The 17,580-nt window shown below is 38.2% G+C and overlaps 1 protein-coding gene across 20 annotated transcripts in view; it reads left to right on the top strand.

Annotated features, from left to right (window-relative positions):
* The window catches only part of ptprk (protein tyrosine phosphatase receptor type K), a 272,356-nt gene that overhangs the window by 203,893 nt on the left and 50,883 nt on the right, over positions 1-17,580 (top strand). For all 20 annotated transcript variants that reach the window (XM_031902319.1, XM_031902315.1, XM_031902316.1 and 17 more), the window contains exon 14: positions 13,347-13,485. In XM_031902319.1, the coding sequence (XP_031758179.1) occupies positions 13,347-13,485 (139 nt within the window). The remainder of the gene's footprint in view (positions 1-13,346; positions 13,486-17,580) is intronic.

Below are 17,580 nucleotides of genomic sequence, written 5' to 3'. Positions count from 1 at the left end.
TTCCTCAGGCGGATGTAATTTTCCAGGAGTATGTGAGTACTCTTGTGAAGTCAGGAGCTGTGGAGGAGGTTCCTCCCTCATTCCAGAAGTGTGGGTTCTACTCAAAACTCTTTTTGGTGCTGAAGTCCTCAGGGGCCTTCACACCTGTCCTAGACCTCAGACCGCTGAACTAATTTATTCATTGCAGGTGGTTCAAGATGGAGTCCTTAGCATCCATAATTCTCGCAGTGCTTCCAAAAGCATGGTTAATGAATCTCGATTTGAAGGAAGCATATTTCCAAGTCCCCATGCACAGAGCAGACAGAAAGTTTCTGCGGTTTGCGGTGGGGCAGCAGCACGTGCAGTTCACATGCCTGCCGTTCGGCCTTTCCACTTCGCCCAGAACGTTTACAAAAATATTGGTAACAATTATAGCAATTCTAAGAGAGGAAGGAATTGCGGCTTACCACTACCTAGACGACATCCGGTTGGTGGCAGACACAGAGACGGATGCAGCCAAGAACTTGGACAGAACCATAGTCAGACTGCAGCAGTTCGGCTGGGTCATAAATTGGGAGAAAAGTTGCCATTCTCCAACTCAAAGCCTGGTCTTCCTGGGCGCACATCTCAGGACATTAGACAATTTGGTCTGCCTTCCTCTGGAGAAGATCCAGAAGATAAGAGAACAGGTGCGGTGCCTAAGGAGCCTGTCCACAGATTCCGTGAGAATGTGTATGTCGGTACTTGGTCTCATGTCTTCTGCCATACAGATGGTGAAGTGGGCAAGGTGGCACATGAGATCTCTGCAAAACCGTTCAAGGTCAGTGGGACTGTTGTGCGGTTTCCTCCAATATCCTGAAATCAAGAGCAATAGGTCAGCCATTGTTCGCATTTGCCCAAAATATAGCCCACAACTGGGTAAAAGTCAGATCAGACAACGCTACAGCAGTGGCTTATATCCAGAGACAGGGAGTCCAAGCCTGTTAAAGAAAGTGTCCCCAATAATGTCTTGGACAGAACAGAATTTAGCAGGGTTGACCGCCCTGCACGTGCCAGGTATACGGAACCTCCAGGCCAACTTCCTCAGTCGCAATACATTAGATCCAAAGGAATGGAGTCTGAGTCCGACAGTGTTTCAGATGATTGTGCGAAGGTTTGGAACTCCATAGATAGATCTGATGGCAACATCTCAGAATCGCAAGTGTCAAAAATTCTTCTCCAGACTTCCTTCCTAATCCACAGCGGGCGTGAATGCTTTGCTTCAAGACTGGAGCAGGACGTTCGCCTATGTTTTTCCTCCCTTTCGTTTGATTTGGAGGGTACTGAAGAAAATAGACTGGGAGAAGGCTCTAGTTATAGCCATAGTGCCTCATTGGCTGAGACGTCCTTGGTACCCGTTGCTCCGGCACTTGGCAGTAAAGACACCAATGAAGCTTCCCCTTCCACTGTCACGGGGTCCAATTTACTACAAGGATGCGGGTCATCTGTCCTTGATGGCCTGGAAATTGAAAGGCAGGGGTTGTTGAGAAGAGTTTGTCAAAAATAATTATTGTCCTTGTTGTTGAGGTCAAGGAAGGCCTCTACCTCTGCTCAATACTACAAAGTGTGGAAATGTTTTGCGCAATTTGCTCTGGGAAGAGGTTCAGATCCACAGAGTCCTGATTCAAGCCTAGTAGTTCAATTTCTGTTTTCAGGTTACAAAAAAGGCTTCAGCAATAGTACATTGCGAGATCAGGTGTCAGCTTTGTCAGCTCTAACAGAAAAAGTCTGGTCGGAAGATTTGTTGATCAAGAGATTCTTCAATGCCTTAAAAAGAGTTCGTCCATACTTAAAACCTAGAGTTCCTCCCTGGGATCTACCTTTAGTCTTAAAGACTTTGATGTCAGCTCCATTTGAACCGCTGGAGAAAGCTTCTGATTGGCATGCAACATTGAAAGTTCTGTTTTTGGTGGCCACTATGTCAGCCTGTTGAGTTGGGGAGATGTGCTCCCTGTCAGCCAGAGAGCCACATACTGTGGTATTTGAGGACAAGGTGGTGATGAGGCCAGTGTTCGGATTTCTACCGAAGGTGGTGTCTCAATTCCATTTAGAACTGGAATTGGTTCTGCCTTCATTCTGTCCAGATCCCAAGTTGGAGCAGGAGAGACTTTGGCACACCTTGGATTTGGTCTGAGCAAGTCTGATAAATTGTTTATAATTTCAAGGCGTCCAAGACGGGGATGTGCCCCATCTAAAGTGACTGTTAGTCGATGGATTGTTTTCTGTATCATTTTGGCTTACCAGTTGGTTGGCAGGGAGATCCCAAGGGATTATAAGGCACATTCCACCAGGGCAGTGGCTACATCCTGGGTGGCAGAAGCCAGGGCTCCGCCGGAGGCGATCTGTAAGGCAGCAAGGCTGGATGTGTTTTAGTCCCAAGAAGCGAGATTTGGGAGAAAAATTCTTCAGGCAATCATTCACTGAATGTTCTGGAATAAATTGATTAAGCAGCCTCTGTTGTCCCACCCTTCTTTTAGCTTGGGGAATTCCCTGCTGCCATGGTGATTTGGGAAATAGAAAAATGTTATCATCTTACCATGATTTCTATTTCCAAGTCACTCTTCATAACAGAATTCAGTAAGATTAACATGAACCATGTTGTGCAGGGCACACATATACACCTTTTTATGAGAATGGTAAAATGGTGTTTCTTACAGTGCTGGCTGGACAACACAACTGCTGTGATCTGTGTTTGCCACTCTGACTGTTTCTCTGCAGGCTTATACATACTTTATAAATCTTTGTACCATTGGTTGTCAAGTCACGAATGGTTTTTAGATTCATAGTTTTGTTATAAAATAAGTGAAGTTTTCCATTATAAACTTGTATTGAGCCAGTTCCTGGCAATGTGTTCAAAATAAAATTTTCTGTCCATTAGACTGCCAAGTGCCAACTTCCTGAAATGTCCGTTTATGAACCTTGGAATGATAAAATATGTTTGTATTTAAAAAGTATGTTCAGAAATATTAGAAAATTCCCTTTTCTTAAACCGCATAAGTTACCAGTGCAGTACTGTAGAAGTACACAGCAAGAGCAGCGTATAGCTGTATTTGTTATGTGCAATATTGTGTAGATTGCCACATATATGTATAATAAGCTTGCTTAAAATAGAAGTGAGGCATATGGGGTATTTGCAATATTTATAGCCTTCATTAAAAGCTACTTAGATGCTCTTATCTGGGAGAAGAATTTGGCAGAAGTTCCAAGGTTGAGGCAATTAGCACATATTAAGGAAATGTGTGGTTCATGTACATGCATGTGTTTTTCCTCCCAGAACAGACCAGCTGATTTTTTTTTTTTATTAGTTTGGTTAAAGGTAAACATGCTTTGGAAGAATAGCAAAGTAGGCATCCTATTAAAGATTTAAACCCATTTCATTCAGCATTGTTTCATTTAATGCATATACCTTACCACTACAGGGCTGATTTACAAATAGCTGTTACATTGCACAAGTTACTTTTCCATTAGTAAGCAATAAGCAACAAGTTTTGTAGAGTCTACTACGATTTAGCAAATAAAAGCAAGACTAGGTTTGTTGCTGTTGATAACGGCACCTGTTCAAGTTATTGGCCTTGTTAGTAAATGAACCCTTATGTTTAGTTAAGCTTTAGTTTTCCTTTAAGTTTACTTTTACCTGTGCAGGTACACAGGGCCCACATAAAATGCAGGAATGTTTATTACTGTATAATAACCTTATTGTACAACAATTCTAATAGTAGTTTTTTGCACAGGGTCCTTAGTTACCATAAGTCTAACCCTGGCAATGACTGTTCCCCGTAAGCAGCAAAGGTCACAGTTTCATTAATATTTATATAAATGAAAGTCAAAAAACAATTCTATCTTCATAAAATGGCCGTTATGTGTCCATATACATAACAGACTGCATAACATTGATTTTCCGGTTGTCTCTAATCCACAATTTAAAGAAAAATTATTGCCAACATGATTTAAAATCACCACGTTCATTCTCTTCATTAAAAATCCTATCTCAGGACATGCACACATAATTCTCCCCTTGAACAATGAGGTTCAGGTCAGGGAGAGGACACCATTTTTGCCTGTGCAGTTTAAGATGTTCAGGGGAAGTGCCGCAAGCTCCGCTGTATGGAGAAGCCAGTGAACTGGCTGCTGTGAAGCCACCAGGGCAGCCATTAAAGCTGGAAAAAAAGTAAAAAGGGCATAGGTTATAAAGCAGATAACAGATTTTTAAAGCTATTTAGTAGATTAAAGTGTTATTCATAGTTACATAGGGTTGAAAAAAGACCAGAGTCCACCAAGTTCAAGTCTTCCAAGTGGACCCAGCACACACAAACCTATACTGACCTATCTACTTACATAAACATAAACCATATGTACCAGCATCAATACTAACTGTAGATTTTAGTATCACAATAACCTTGGATACTATGCTTGTTAAAGAAATCATCCAAGCCCCTTTTAAATGCATTAACAGAATCTGCCATCACAACATCACTAGGAAGGGCATTCCACAACCTCACTGCCCTCACTGTGAAAAACCACCTACGCTGCTTCAAATTAAAGTTCCGTTCCTCTTAATGTAAAGGGGTGACCTCTGGTGCGCTGATTGTTTTTATGGGGGAAAAAAAAGAACATCCCCCTATCTGCCTATAAATCCCCCTTTTTCCAGAGAAAACAACCCCAACCTTGACAGTCTAACCTCATAGTTTAAATCTTCCATCCCCTTTACCAGTTTAGTTGCACGTCTCTGTACTCTATCCATAGGACTGGAGCCCAAAACTGCACTGCATACTCAAGGTGAGGCCTTACCAGAAACTTCTAAAGAGGCAAAAATATGTTTTCATCCCTTGACTCAATGCCCTTTTTATGCAAGATGAAAATTTCCAGATCCTTTTCAATTAAGGATCTCCCCAAAACACTACCATTTAGTGTATAACTCACATTTATATTATTTCTACTAAAGTGCATATTTCTACTAAACTTTGCACTTTTCAACATTGAACCTTATTTTCCATTTTTCTGCCCTGTTATCCAATTTTGTTAAATCACTCTGCAAAATGGCAGCATCCTGCATGGAACTTATAATTTTGCACAATTTAGTATCATCAGCAAAAATAGAAACATTACTTTCTATGCCCACCTCCAGGTCATTAATAAACAAGTTAAAAAGCAAAGGACCAACGACTGACCCCTGCGGTACTCCACTAACCACACTGGCTGAATTAGAAAATGTTCCATGTGCCACTACTCATTGTAATATATTCTTGTTCCAGTTCTCTACACAAGTACTGTTATTATGTTCCAGGCCAATATTCCCCAATTTTATCATTAACCTTCTGTGCAGTACTGTATCTAATGCTTTAGCAAAGTCCAAATAGATGACACCCACTTCCGTTACAGCCTTTGAGGTTCCTGCTTACCTCCTCATAAAAGGCAATTAAATTAGTCTGGCAAAAATTATGCTGGCACAAACTTATAGTATTGTGCTTATCTGTTATCTGCTATGTAACCTGTGCCTTTTCTAGACTGAGTGGCTGCCCCATGGCTGCACAGCAGCTTATTTATGAAAGCTAGTGATGAGCAACATTTTTTGCCAGGTTTTACTGCACAAAAACGCCCAGTGAAGTGAGGACAGATGGGGCAGATTCCCCATCACTAATACAAACCATAGCAGTGTTGCTGAAGCAAACACAAAACTTCTACCAGAGTAGGGCAACAGTATGTTATATTTTAATTACTTTTGACTTCAGTAAATGAATTTTCTTTGGACATTTAAGCCTTAATAACATCTGTTCTACTCATGACACTATTAACATTCATTCTTTTCTTTATTTTTACATATACTGTGGCTCGTCAGCCCTTTCCCTACGTGTCTCACCCATCAGTGTAATACAATGCTTAAATCCTTTGTGTCTTTATGCCATCCATATGTCAAATCCAGAGAAATCTGTAAAATTGAGATGCAAGAAGATGGTTTCTGAGCTTAGAATGATGAACTGTTTTGAGCAGTTTCAGCAGATAAAGATTTGTTATTTAGATCCCTAATACTGCTGAAACCGCAGCATAACAAACACTGCTCTCTACAATTCATCCCATTAAGTCTGGACATTGGAAATCATTTTATACAGAAAAGAAAGCCCTACATTTAAATTAAAAGCCTATCTTCAGCATCTGTGCCAGTGCCCAAAGCATTCTCCTTATGCACTGAAATCAGCAGAGCTTTTCTTAGATTCTTGCCCTAGGACACACAGACAACTGTATTCAATTGTGAGATGCTGGAGAACTAAGTTGTTTCATTCTATCTATAGTTAATCTGCACATAGGGAAGACTTGATTCTTTCTCAGGATTGTTCACTGTCATGCTAGGTTATCATTACTAATTCTAATGGAATGGAATTCAACAAACATTTACCCAAAGCATGCAACAGTTCAAAGCCTATTGCAGACACCATTTTTACTTGTTTATGTTTAAGCATGTAGTACTGAAAGCACATTACAGTATTTAGTGTGTTTAATTGTCTTCATCCTCATAAGTGGAGGGGGGAATTTTAATGATTTTAGCTGTGCCTCTGGGGCTGTTCTCTTGTTTGTCACCACAGGTCAATAGGTATTTTTATTATAAAAGACTTCATAAATACTTAAGGGAAAAACCCACACAGTTTTTGTTGTATTTTTTTTTTTTACAGTATCATTCCTCCCAACTATCCCGATTTTCCTGGAACAGTCCCAATTTTAACATATCAGCCCACAGTCCCTAAATCTTATCAAAAAGTCCCTTATTTCCCTTTGTTCCCCTTCACTGAATGCCAAAAAAGATACAAAGTTTCTCAAACTTAATTAGATAAGTAGGCTTTTAGCAGAGCCCAGAATACTCCGCATCTGAATTTAGATACAATTGTATTTAATAAAATAAACAGGTCTCTTGAGGGAACTGAGACTTGCATCGTAAAGGACAATTTCACCACTATTAGCAAAATTGTAATAACACTTAAAACAAGACCCCCAAACCTCCAGAAATGTGTTCAGACTTTAAATAACCTGCTAAACTTTGTAAAATGGGAGTGGTATTTTTAAAATGTTGGGAGGTATGCAGTATTAAGTACAGTGCATTTGCTGGCACAAGTTTTTCAAAGCCTCTGTTTTGCATTCTTCTAATTGCCCACTAGAATGGTTGACATTCGGCCAGTGGGGTTTTAGCTCCAGACCCCATGGTTCTAATAGGCCGATATCCCGATGGTTGCTTAATGCTCTGCTCACCCTGGTCTCTTTGACGTTACCATTGGGTAATATTAACTTCTCCTCTCTGAGCACAAAATCTGTTAGAAGTCTGCACAATATAATATTCTTAAAAGTACTTTTTAAGTTAAGAACTCATAGAGCCAGATTTTCTGTGCTTAGAAACTCGTAAAATATCCTCACAACAATACAAGATGGTCTATTTGAATGAATTATAAACACAGTGAAAATGCTTACTTTCTGTCCAGCTTATCTGAAGTTGTAGGCCCTTTATATATGGACTTATATATGTCGGTTAGTATTACTTGCCTGCTGGGCATCTCATTTGGCCTGTTGTTAATGACCAACAATAATAATAAGTTAAAAAGAACATCCACTTAGAAGCCCATCAAACAAAATCTTCTCTCTCAGCATAATTAATTAAGCTATGTTTTGTATGCTCGCTAGGATGCATTTTCAGCAGTACTCCTGTAGCCTTAAATAACCATTGGTCTCTTTCTTCAAGGTTTTTGATCATAAACCTCTGGAGACCAGACAATTTATTCCCTTGCAAGTATAACAAAAACAGTTGTTAAGAGTTAGCGTGTGCCCTGAAAGTCGAATATGTATTTCCTCTTTTTTTTACTTATTACACCATTTTTCCACTTCTGTGATCTCCTAGGAGACCCAGGCTATTTCTTTCCAACATTCCAATTAACCATTCGCGTCTCTTGATTGTCAACCTTTTCAGACTCTGAAAAATAAAATGACTTGTCGTGGCAGGGTAATGAATTTCTGCTTTGTTCAACCAATGCAAAGGATTGCTTTTGGTAATCCATACACGAGCTAGGTTTTCTATAAAGACCTAATTGGGATGACAAATAATAGGGAAAAACCTAATGACGGGTGCACTGTTCAGAGGTGCATTATGGGAATGATTTTTGATTAGGCCATGGCTCAATTAAAGTCTTACATGAAAAGGAAGAGGCAAAAAAAGAAATGAAAAAAGGGTTGTTTAAAAAGTGTCTGTTTTAAAGGAATACTTTATAAGAAAATGAAATCCAAAATACAAGGTAGTCTTATAACAGGTGCAACGTTTGCTCCAGTTTGAATAATTCATTGCAGCTAATGAGTAGGTAGAATGTAATGTTCTGCTGTAGCAAGCACCACTCCTGTTATTGCAATACATTTTTGCCTTATATAAAGCAGACATTATTAAAGGGGAACTATTATGAAATAAAAAAGCTGAAGCAGAGTATTTTCTTAAATATGTTATTTTGGTTTTTTTTTGCATTTCTTGAAGAAATTAGATCATATTTACAGCACCCACTCCTCCCCTGCTTTCTCCTACCTTTCTTCTGGCAACTTAGCAAGTTTCGTTGTCCCCAACTTTTGTCTTTGACAGACATAAGAAGGAGCCAAAAATGATGATGGCGTAAAAGGGCTGCAGTGGCTTGGACTAAAGCAAAATTTACCAGATGTAAATTGACTGTTATTTTTGTAACAGTGATCCTGCTGAGATTATACTACCATATCAGACACTTGAACTAATGCTTTAATGTGATTGTCATAAAGGGCAATGAATAATTATTTTGGCAATTTGGCATAATGTGTCTGGACTACTAAAAACTGCAGTGTGCAGAAATACTAAAATTATGTGTCCTTTTGCTATTAAAGTTTTTCTCTTTGCAGATGTGTGGGGCTGAATTCTGCCATTCTATATTAATGTGCTTGGGATGTTTAGGGACATATTTATAAAAGGGTGAAAGTGAGAGGGTCACTGTTAACTATACCCCCCAAAAAAATCACATACAGGTAAACAGATCAGTGAAATTTCCCTGATCTGTATATGTTTCACTCCATGCTTGTTTAGACATGTCCCATGTGCTTTCCTACACTTGTTGGTTTGTCATTTCATAAAAAGTCCCTTGGTATAATTATTAACTGTCACACTATGCTAACTAAGATTCCCCACTGCTAAAGTCATTCACTCCAGTGCTAGTGTTGTACAAAGACTCTGATTTTGTGCAAGTATTCCATATAACAGGTACTTTCAAGTCTGTTCAATCAAACACATTCTGTTTTATTGAAGGTACATAGATGCTGGCTAGGGAAATAAACTAGTTTCTTTTTATGATATGTCCTTTCACTGTGATTTCAGGTGCCTGTTGGTATAGCAACCAGACTGATATTCTCTGTGCCTGTTTCAAAGTTTATTTTCCCAGGTCTGTTTGCCAGAAGTTAACACGGAGCTGCAGTCTGTAGCTGCATCCTTGGATGTAACATACAGCTGGCTGCTCGCAGCCTAATCTGAGAAACAGATGGGCTTGGCGATAAACTGTCTCCGATAAAATATGCATGTAAAGAAATCTGGAAGATTTTACTGGATCAGTAATCCCAAGCATGCCAGACATACTTTTGTGTTAAATTACACTGACAGTCAACCAGTTTGGTTAAAGCAGCCAACTTCATGAAAGTCTCTCGAAAATTTACTTTTATATGAAAGAGCTTATGTGTGCGCTGCTGGATCTGTTCTGTAGAATATCATCTTGATAAGAGGTCATTAGCAGGTTAAATTCTTGTTTTTGACCCATTAATAATCATTCTGTGAATTTATTATGGGACCCTATACACAGGGCAATAGTCAAACAAGACCTGGGGTTTTCTGGATAAGGCATCTTTCCGTAATTTGAATTATACTTTAAAGGTCAAATGGCCTTTAAAGGTTGAATCACTGGGGAATACCAAAAAAAAACCCCAGTGATTGTATTTACTTACCTGATAACCCAAGAAAATTGAAAAAGAAAAGAGAGACACAAAGGTAATTTGTGTTCAGAATTGGTGTAACGATACCCCTGCTGGGATGCCCCAGATTCAGCAGCGTTCTATTATGTTCTTCTGACAGGCTACAGAACAAAGGTTATACTTTAGAAATACTTGTTAACAATAATGATATCATGTTTAATGGCAGAGCCGGTATTATAATATGGAAGTGGTCTCTTGTTTTGTTCTTCAGTCAGAAGAGGCTGTGTGCATGGGTCAGAGATCTTGGGCAGGTTGTACTGAGTAATGAATAAAACACAGCAAAAGTGATGGATTTTTGGCTCTGATGCAGAGGCTGTACCATTAAATACTGTTTTGTTTTGCATGACTGCTCTGGTTCAATACCCTATTGTGATAGTAACAATATCTTATTTGAAGACTGGACCTTAAGCACAGTAACTCTAGATATTGTTTGCAGAACGTACTTATCTCTCAGTCACTTCCACAATGTCTTCTATTATTATTGTTTGTATTAATATTGTTATGTAAATCACAGGTTGTTATTAACTAGGGTAGCAATGAAAAGCTGCTTATCCCACAGTCCAGCACTTTTAATAATAATTGAATAATAATCTAAAATATTCAATTCAATTGTCAAGCAGTATGTTTTTAGAATGCACTTGAATTTAACCAGATAAGCAGTGTGTAGAAGGGGTAGAGCTTGTTGGGAGGCAGTATGCCTGTTTATAGGCATATATCGGTTTATAGTTTTTTGTACACCTACAATGAGTTAGGTTTTATAATGGGGTCCCCCAATGTTATGTATTGGGTCCATTTTTAAATTAATTTGTTAGTAATGATTATTTGCCATTATGATTTGGGAAAGGGCATTCTAAATAATATATTATTGTAGCAGATAACACCAAGCTATGCAGCCCAATCAGTCCCATTCAGGATGTAACATCTCTGTAGGTGTATCTGGGCAAACTGGCAACCTACTTAAGCCACTTATACCCTTAGGGCAAAGACACACAGAGCTACTTGTGGCAGCTACATATCATGGCTACAAAATAGACTATGCTGATAATTTACTGATAATTGTCTCTACGTGTGTTTTAGCAGAGGCAGTTCTCAGTATTGTCTATGGCAGGATATTCTGGTGTTTTGTTGCTGTGATAAGTACATACTACTAAGTAGCACCGTGTGTCTTAGCCGTTAATGGCACTGCGTGAGATATTAGTTAACAAACACAGTTTTGTGTTGGGTATACATTTGCAGGAGGAAAGGTGGTCATTCTTCCATTTTACAAAGCACTGGCACAGCTGCACCTAGAATATGCAGTTCAGTTTTGGTCTCCAGTGCTTAGACAGGATATTATTGAATTAGAGAGGGTCTAAAAAACGGCAACTAAGCTGGTAAAGGGTATAGAAAATCTCGGTTATGAAGAAAGACTGGCCAGGTTGGGGTTGTTTATGCTGGGAAAATGCCACTTAAAGGGGACCTCTCACCCTAAGAAATAATTCTAACTAATGAACTTTATTTATACTATATAAATTATATAAATCTTGTTTCCTTCCATCTTGGAATTCACAATCCCAGCAATTAGACAGGTGCCATTTTGTGGACACTGTTCTTAAGATGAGCTCTGCATCATCCCCAAATCTTCTCCATGTGCCAGAATGGGGACCTGATGTCCATACCCATGTACAGGCTACACAGTGATAGACTGTGAGGAGGGAGGGAGAATGATCTAAGAAGTGCTGATTGGAAAGTGAAAGTGACTAAAAATAACTTTTATTATGCATCGTTTTATATTTGGGTGACAGGTCCTCTTTAAAAGGGATTGTTCACCTTTAAATTAACTTAAAGTATGACATGGACATTGATATTCTGAGACAATCTGTAATTCGTTTTAATTTTTTGTGGTTTTTCAGTTGTTAAGCTTCTGTTCAGCAGCTCTCCAGTATGGAATTTCAGCAGCTATTTGGTTGCTAGGGTCTTGTTTAACTTAGCAGTGATGCAGTGGATTGCATGAAAGACTGGCATATGATTAGAAGAGGAACTGAATATAAATGTAAAGAATAAAAAGTTACAATAGCAATAGCAATAAACTGACCCTCATTTGTAAGCTGGAAAAATGTATAAGAGAAAGGCACATAATTCTAAATAGGACACTCTATAAGAGGGATCCCCAACCTACCCATGAGCCACACTCAAATGTGGAAAGAGTTGGGCAGCAACACAAGCATGAAAAATGTTTATGAGGGTGCAAATAAGGGCTATTTGGTAGCTCCTATGTGGACTGGCAGCCTAGCCGATTTTTGCATTGTTTTAAATAGATTCACCTAATGATTTGATCAGCCTTCTCTGCCCTCAATTTCTGCTAACCATAATGTCACTGTCTTTCCAACAGAAGAGATGAGTGACAAGGGAGGCAACTGCTTTATATTAGCTAGAACAGATCAGGCATCAGTAAAAAGTGTCAACAGAGTGGGAGTACTGATATGACATGAAGTATAGATTATGACTAGTCTCTGCTCAACTTTTGACGGAATAAAAACAATCTTTGCTGATACAGAGTACCTTTGTGAATTTTGTAGGTCTGAGGTGTAGGCTATTCTAATAGTTGAGCAGAAACAGCAAGCTTCTGGAAAAAAGTTGTCTCCTAATTGACTTAAGGTACCCATACACCTTCAGATCCACTCGCTTGGCGATGTGCACAGTTTCAGATCTGCTTGCACCCCTAGCTATTGTGTCAGCCTGGGCACACTGACTGACACACTTACTGACTGACTGCATTGAAATTGGTAAATTGGGGGTGATAAACAAGAATGTATTTGAGCTGAAGTGGAAAAAAAAAAAAAAATCATGTTTATGACATGGAAGTCCAGTCTTTCAAACTTGGTTGTTTTATACTACTTTTAAATGTTTAATGGGATGTTAGTGAGGTTCTGCATATTAGTCTCTACATTTATAACCTGTTAGCTTCAGCTAAGAGTCCAATTTAGCAGTTTCATAACTTGTTGTCCACTGCTAGTGAAACTCTCACACCTTTTTAAACTATAAATAATATTATTGTTCAGAATTTGGGTTGCAAGAATGAATGTAAGTTGTACAATATGCACTGTACATTGTTGTTGTTGTTGTACATTTCCAATAATGGAAGATTTCTGGAATTCAGTGCCTAATAATTTGAGGTATAAGTTTTTATCCAGGGCTCATAAATTTCCTTTTACCTGTCACATGTTGCTTTTATGACAGCAAACATTTTTGTTGCTTAATGTTTAAAAGCTTCATTCCATTTTTGCATGGATAATCTTTTAGCCAATGCTAATTATAGGCTTTCAAATTAATTTTCACCTTTCTTTTAGTTGCTGTAACAGAAGAACCAGAGGTAATTCCAGACCCAGCCAAGCAGACAGATCGTGTGGTGAAAATAGCTGGCATAAGTGCAGGGATACTGGTATTCATCCTACTTCTACTAGTTGTCATTTTAGTTGTCAAAAAAAGGTAAGACACATTACCAGAACCTTTCTTTTTCTTGTTAGAATTTAGCTGATGCTAAAGTAAATGAACTTTAATTTGTTAAGCCTATGTTAAATTAAATTGACTTAATATTTGTGACTGGCTATTGCTGAACTGCAACTTTGAACAGCCTTTCTTTAGTTCAAATTCTGCACTGATTCCTCGGGAATATACAAGACATGGGATGCTACTTGCTCATGCTTTTAATTTATAAGTTATATTGGTAATAGCTTGTAGCTACACCAAGGCTGTTCCAGATCTTAATGCAAAAACTCTAAAGGTGGCCATACACAGGCAAATTTCAGCTGCCGATTTGGGTTCTTCAGACTGATTCAGCAGCTTATTTGCCAGTGTATGGCCACCTCCAACAGGCCTGCCCGATCCATATCTGGCCTAAAATTGGCCAGATCTCAATCAGGCAGGTTTGTTGATACAGTCTGACGGGCCATATACCCACTGCTTGTATTCAGTCGTTTGGCAGCAATAGTATGTATAGTGCTGCGTGTCTGAAAAAGACAGAAAGCTGTGCCAATGGGTCAATAACATATATATAGTATATATTATATTTATAAAATACATTTGTTATCATCAGATTCCATTACAGATATCTGCTTAAGAGATTCACAACTACCTGATAAAGAGCCTTATGTTGAAATCATGTGAAAATTAAAATATTATACAAGCTTCATCTTATAAAAATAAGGATCTTTCTAAATATTATACATTCTGTGCTGTTTCTGAAATAACCAAGTTATCCTTCATTCTCCACCTGTCAGCAATCTTCATTAACAGATTGGTCAAATACATAGGTGTGTGTGTTACCTTTGACTAGGCAATGTATTAGAGCTAACTGCATACCTCCCCAACTGTCCAGATTTTCGCAGAACAGTCATAATTTTAACAGCTGGACCTGCAGTCTTGGATTCTTATTGAAAGGTCCCTAATTTTCCTTTGATCTTCCTACACTGAACAAAAAAGATATAAAGTTTCTCAAACTAAATTAGATAAGTAGACTTTTGGCTGATAACCCAGAATACTTAACAGTCAACACCTGCACTTAGATACAACTGTAACTAATAAGATAAATACGAATAGGCTTGAGAATCTCCAGCAAACTTGGCTTCCAATGGAATGGTTGGCTTTTACAGCAAGAAAATATGCAGGGTACTTTTCCATGTTTACTGCAGAGCTTTTTCATTGTTGACATAATGAATTTAGATCTTCCTGAAATAGAAGGCTAAGTGGAGCAAATGGCAAATTCTTTGACAAAGAATAAAGGGATACCCCACTGTTCCTGAAGGCCAAACATGTTGCTAGTGGCTGCTCTGTTAGCACCCCCATAGTTCACAAAGAGCTGGCTAACATCTACTCTGCACATTTGCCTCCATATGTTGAAGTCTTCTGTATTCAGCAAAAAAACAAAGAACCTCAGGTATGGCTTAGAGCATGTAAGCCAGAGATATTTACTTATTAATACCCTCTGGGCAGTAAAACATTTTACAGATGAATTTCATTATTCCTGGGCAAAATAAAAGGTACTTTGAAAATTTCCTGCAATATAATTTTCAGATTACTGAGCTCCTACTGTTTACTTTTAAAGAGCAAATGGAAATCAGACCTGTCCTTAATACATGCTCTTACTTTTTTTTAAGACAAATCTTTTACTTAACAGTTTTATTGTGACCTGGCCTCTGATAATCTGAATGCGCATGTTGGTGCATTTTAAAACAGGACTAATGATTTATTATATAGACATTCCAAAATAAAACAAAATATTTATGATTTTAAACTATGTCAAGCTTAATATATCTCTCTGCCATGTTGTTGACAGAAAAGTATAACTTGAGGGGCAGTTGCTGTACTTACATACTCCGTAAAACACATGAATTGCATTTTCTGTTGTAGTATATTAGAGGAAAAGTAAAAAGTTAAGTTCAGTGTTGTAAAGAGTAATCTAACCACAGTTACTGTTATTGCTAGAACTAGATATTTAAGACAACACCCTGATCTGCCCTAAACCCCACCAATTTCCAGTAAGCCATTTGGAAGTAAACAAAAGTTATACAGGATAAATTGGTTTTAGCCAGGCAGGCAAGTGTCAGCTAAGATGTTTATTTGTCACTGGGGACAGTAAGTTTTGTATTGGTAGCCATATAGCAGCACTTGATGTGTGGCTGATTGATTAAAGGCTGCACATCTATTGTTTGGGGCAACCTATAATAAGCAAATATGTTTTGTCATTGGCTTTCCTACTAACTTGCACAGAAACTCTTCTGAACTCCATTGTACAGTAGCTAGATGCTTAGGGGCAGATTTATCAAAATGTGAGTTTAGAGCTTAAAGGGGAAGGAAAAGCAAATCTTACACACTGTCCCCTTTAGTAGTTCTCACACAGTACTCCTTAATCGCTGAAACACTATCAATTCCGTGCTCATTTGCACTTCGATCCTGCCCGCAGCTCAGTGTAATGTTAACTGACACAAAGAGATTGAGGGTCATCGTAGTAATGAGACCCTTTGCTTCCTGTTGGCTGGGGGGCAGGCTAATGAGCCAGTCAGACATGAAGGGAAGGGAGATTCATATTACAAGCATGCGCAGAGTTATAGAAAAAGGTTTATTGCGACTCTTCTGTGCCCAAGGCAGTGGGGTGGGAACAATAAGAGATTTCGATTACATCGGCCATCTTGGTGATTGTACAGGTAGTACGTCTAAATGAAACCAGGGACACAGGATTCACTCTGCACAGTAGGTCAGTAGGTGCTTAAATAGAATGCCTTTGTTTTCAGACAAAATGCTTATAAACCTTTAAAGTGGGCCTGTCACCCAGTCATAAAATACTGTCTAATAAAAGTTTGTTTTGCTTAACATATACAATAGAAAACAATCTGGAATTATTTCTTATGATGGCAGGTCACCTTTAATACACAAAAACTCACCCATGCTCTATTCTTTCCTATAGAATCTTTAGAAGCGTATTTATCAAATGGTGAGTTCTTAATTTCACCCATTGATAAATACACTTCTTAAAATCCCAAAGAAATGAATAGAACGTGGGTGATTTTTTTTTACGTATTAAGCTCTAATTTCAGATTTTGATAAATCTGCCCTACACTGTAGGGACTTAATTCACCCATATGAACAGACCTAAAGGAGTACTAAAGGCTGCTAAAATGCCCTCATAGGGTAGTAACATTAATCAAAAGGACTGATCCCTGCTATATAATATGCCATGCACTAGTTTCCAAATAGATTCCACGAGTTTCCAAATAGATGCCTTTGTTTTGTGAAATAGCTCCTGTCCCATCAGTGTTTGGAACTGATCAGCCTACACACCAGAAAGAGGGGCTGTGATATATTGGGTATTAGTATCAGCTACTTGGAGAACTGTTATACTACATTTATTGCAGAGTGAATATGTTTTAGTTAAATTTCCTTTTAAAAAAAAAAGGGAAAAGCAATGAGAAGACAAACTTTTGCTGAAAGAGTTAAATGTGTTACCAAGACAAAATAAACATCTGTCCAATCTGCAGCAATAAAAACAAATAAGCTCTTTTTCATTGTATTTGGTAGCAAAGTTAGATCTTATCCGATCATCAGGTTCATTGCTGATGAGTTTGCAGTGTGATATAAGGAGCAGTCAGAGCAGTGCTGCCCTGGCTGGCTGCCAGTACAATAATGCTATGCAAAAGAGTTATTAGTAGTTGGTGTACATACAGTAGCACTTGGATCCACGCTGCCCAGGAGAGAAAACTTAACATTTTGCTTCAGTTCTATTTTTTACCCATATATTACAGAAAAGAAGATATTTAAATTTTTGTGAAAACTTTTGGTGTTGCTAGACCATTAACACCAAACAATGCCATAACTACTTATGTCAAGTCCAGCCAGTTGTGTTTTGACATAAATATTCTTTGAATACATTATACTACAGTGTATTTTGGATCCCCAACAGTAATTTTATTTATTTTTTAATAAACCACATTTTGTCTGTTATGTACACCTTCTTCCATTGTTGCACCAGTTGTTTTTTTCCCTTCTGTGTGTATTTTTTCCTTTTTTTAATTATATTAAATACAAAAG

This window comes from Xenopus tropicalis, chromosome 5, assembly GCF_000004195.4.
Source record: "Xenopus tropicalis strain Nigerian chromosome 5, UCB_Xtro_10.0, whole genome shotgun sequence".
NCBI lineage: Eukaryota > Metazoa > Chordata > Amphibia > Anura > Pipidae > Xenopus > Xenopus tropicalis.
Note: the sequence above shows the minus strand (reverse complement) of the source record. Positions and strands in the feature narration are given on the sequence as shown.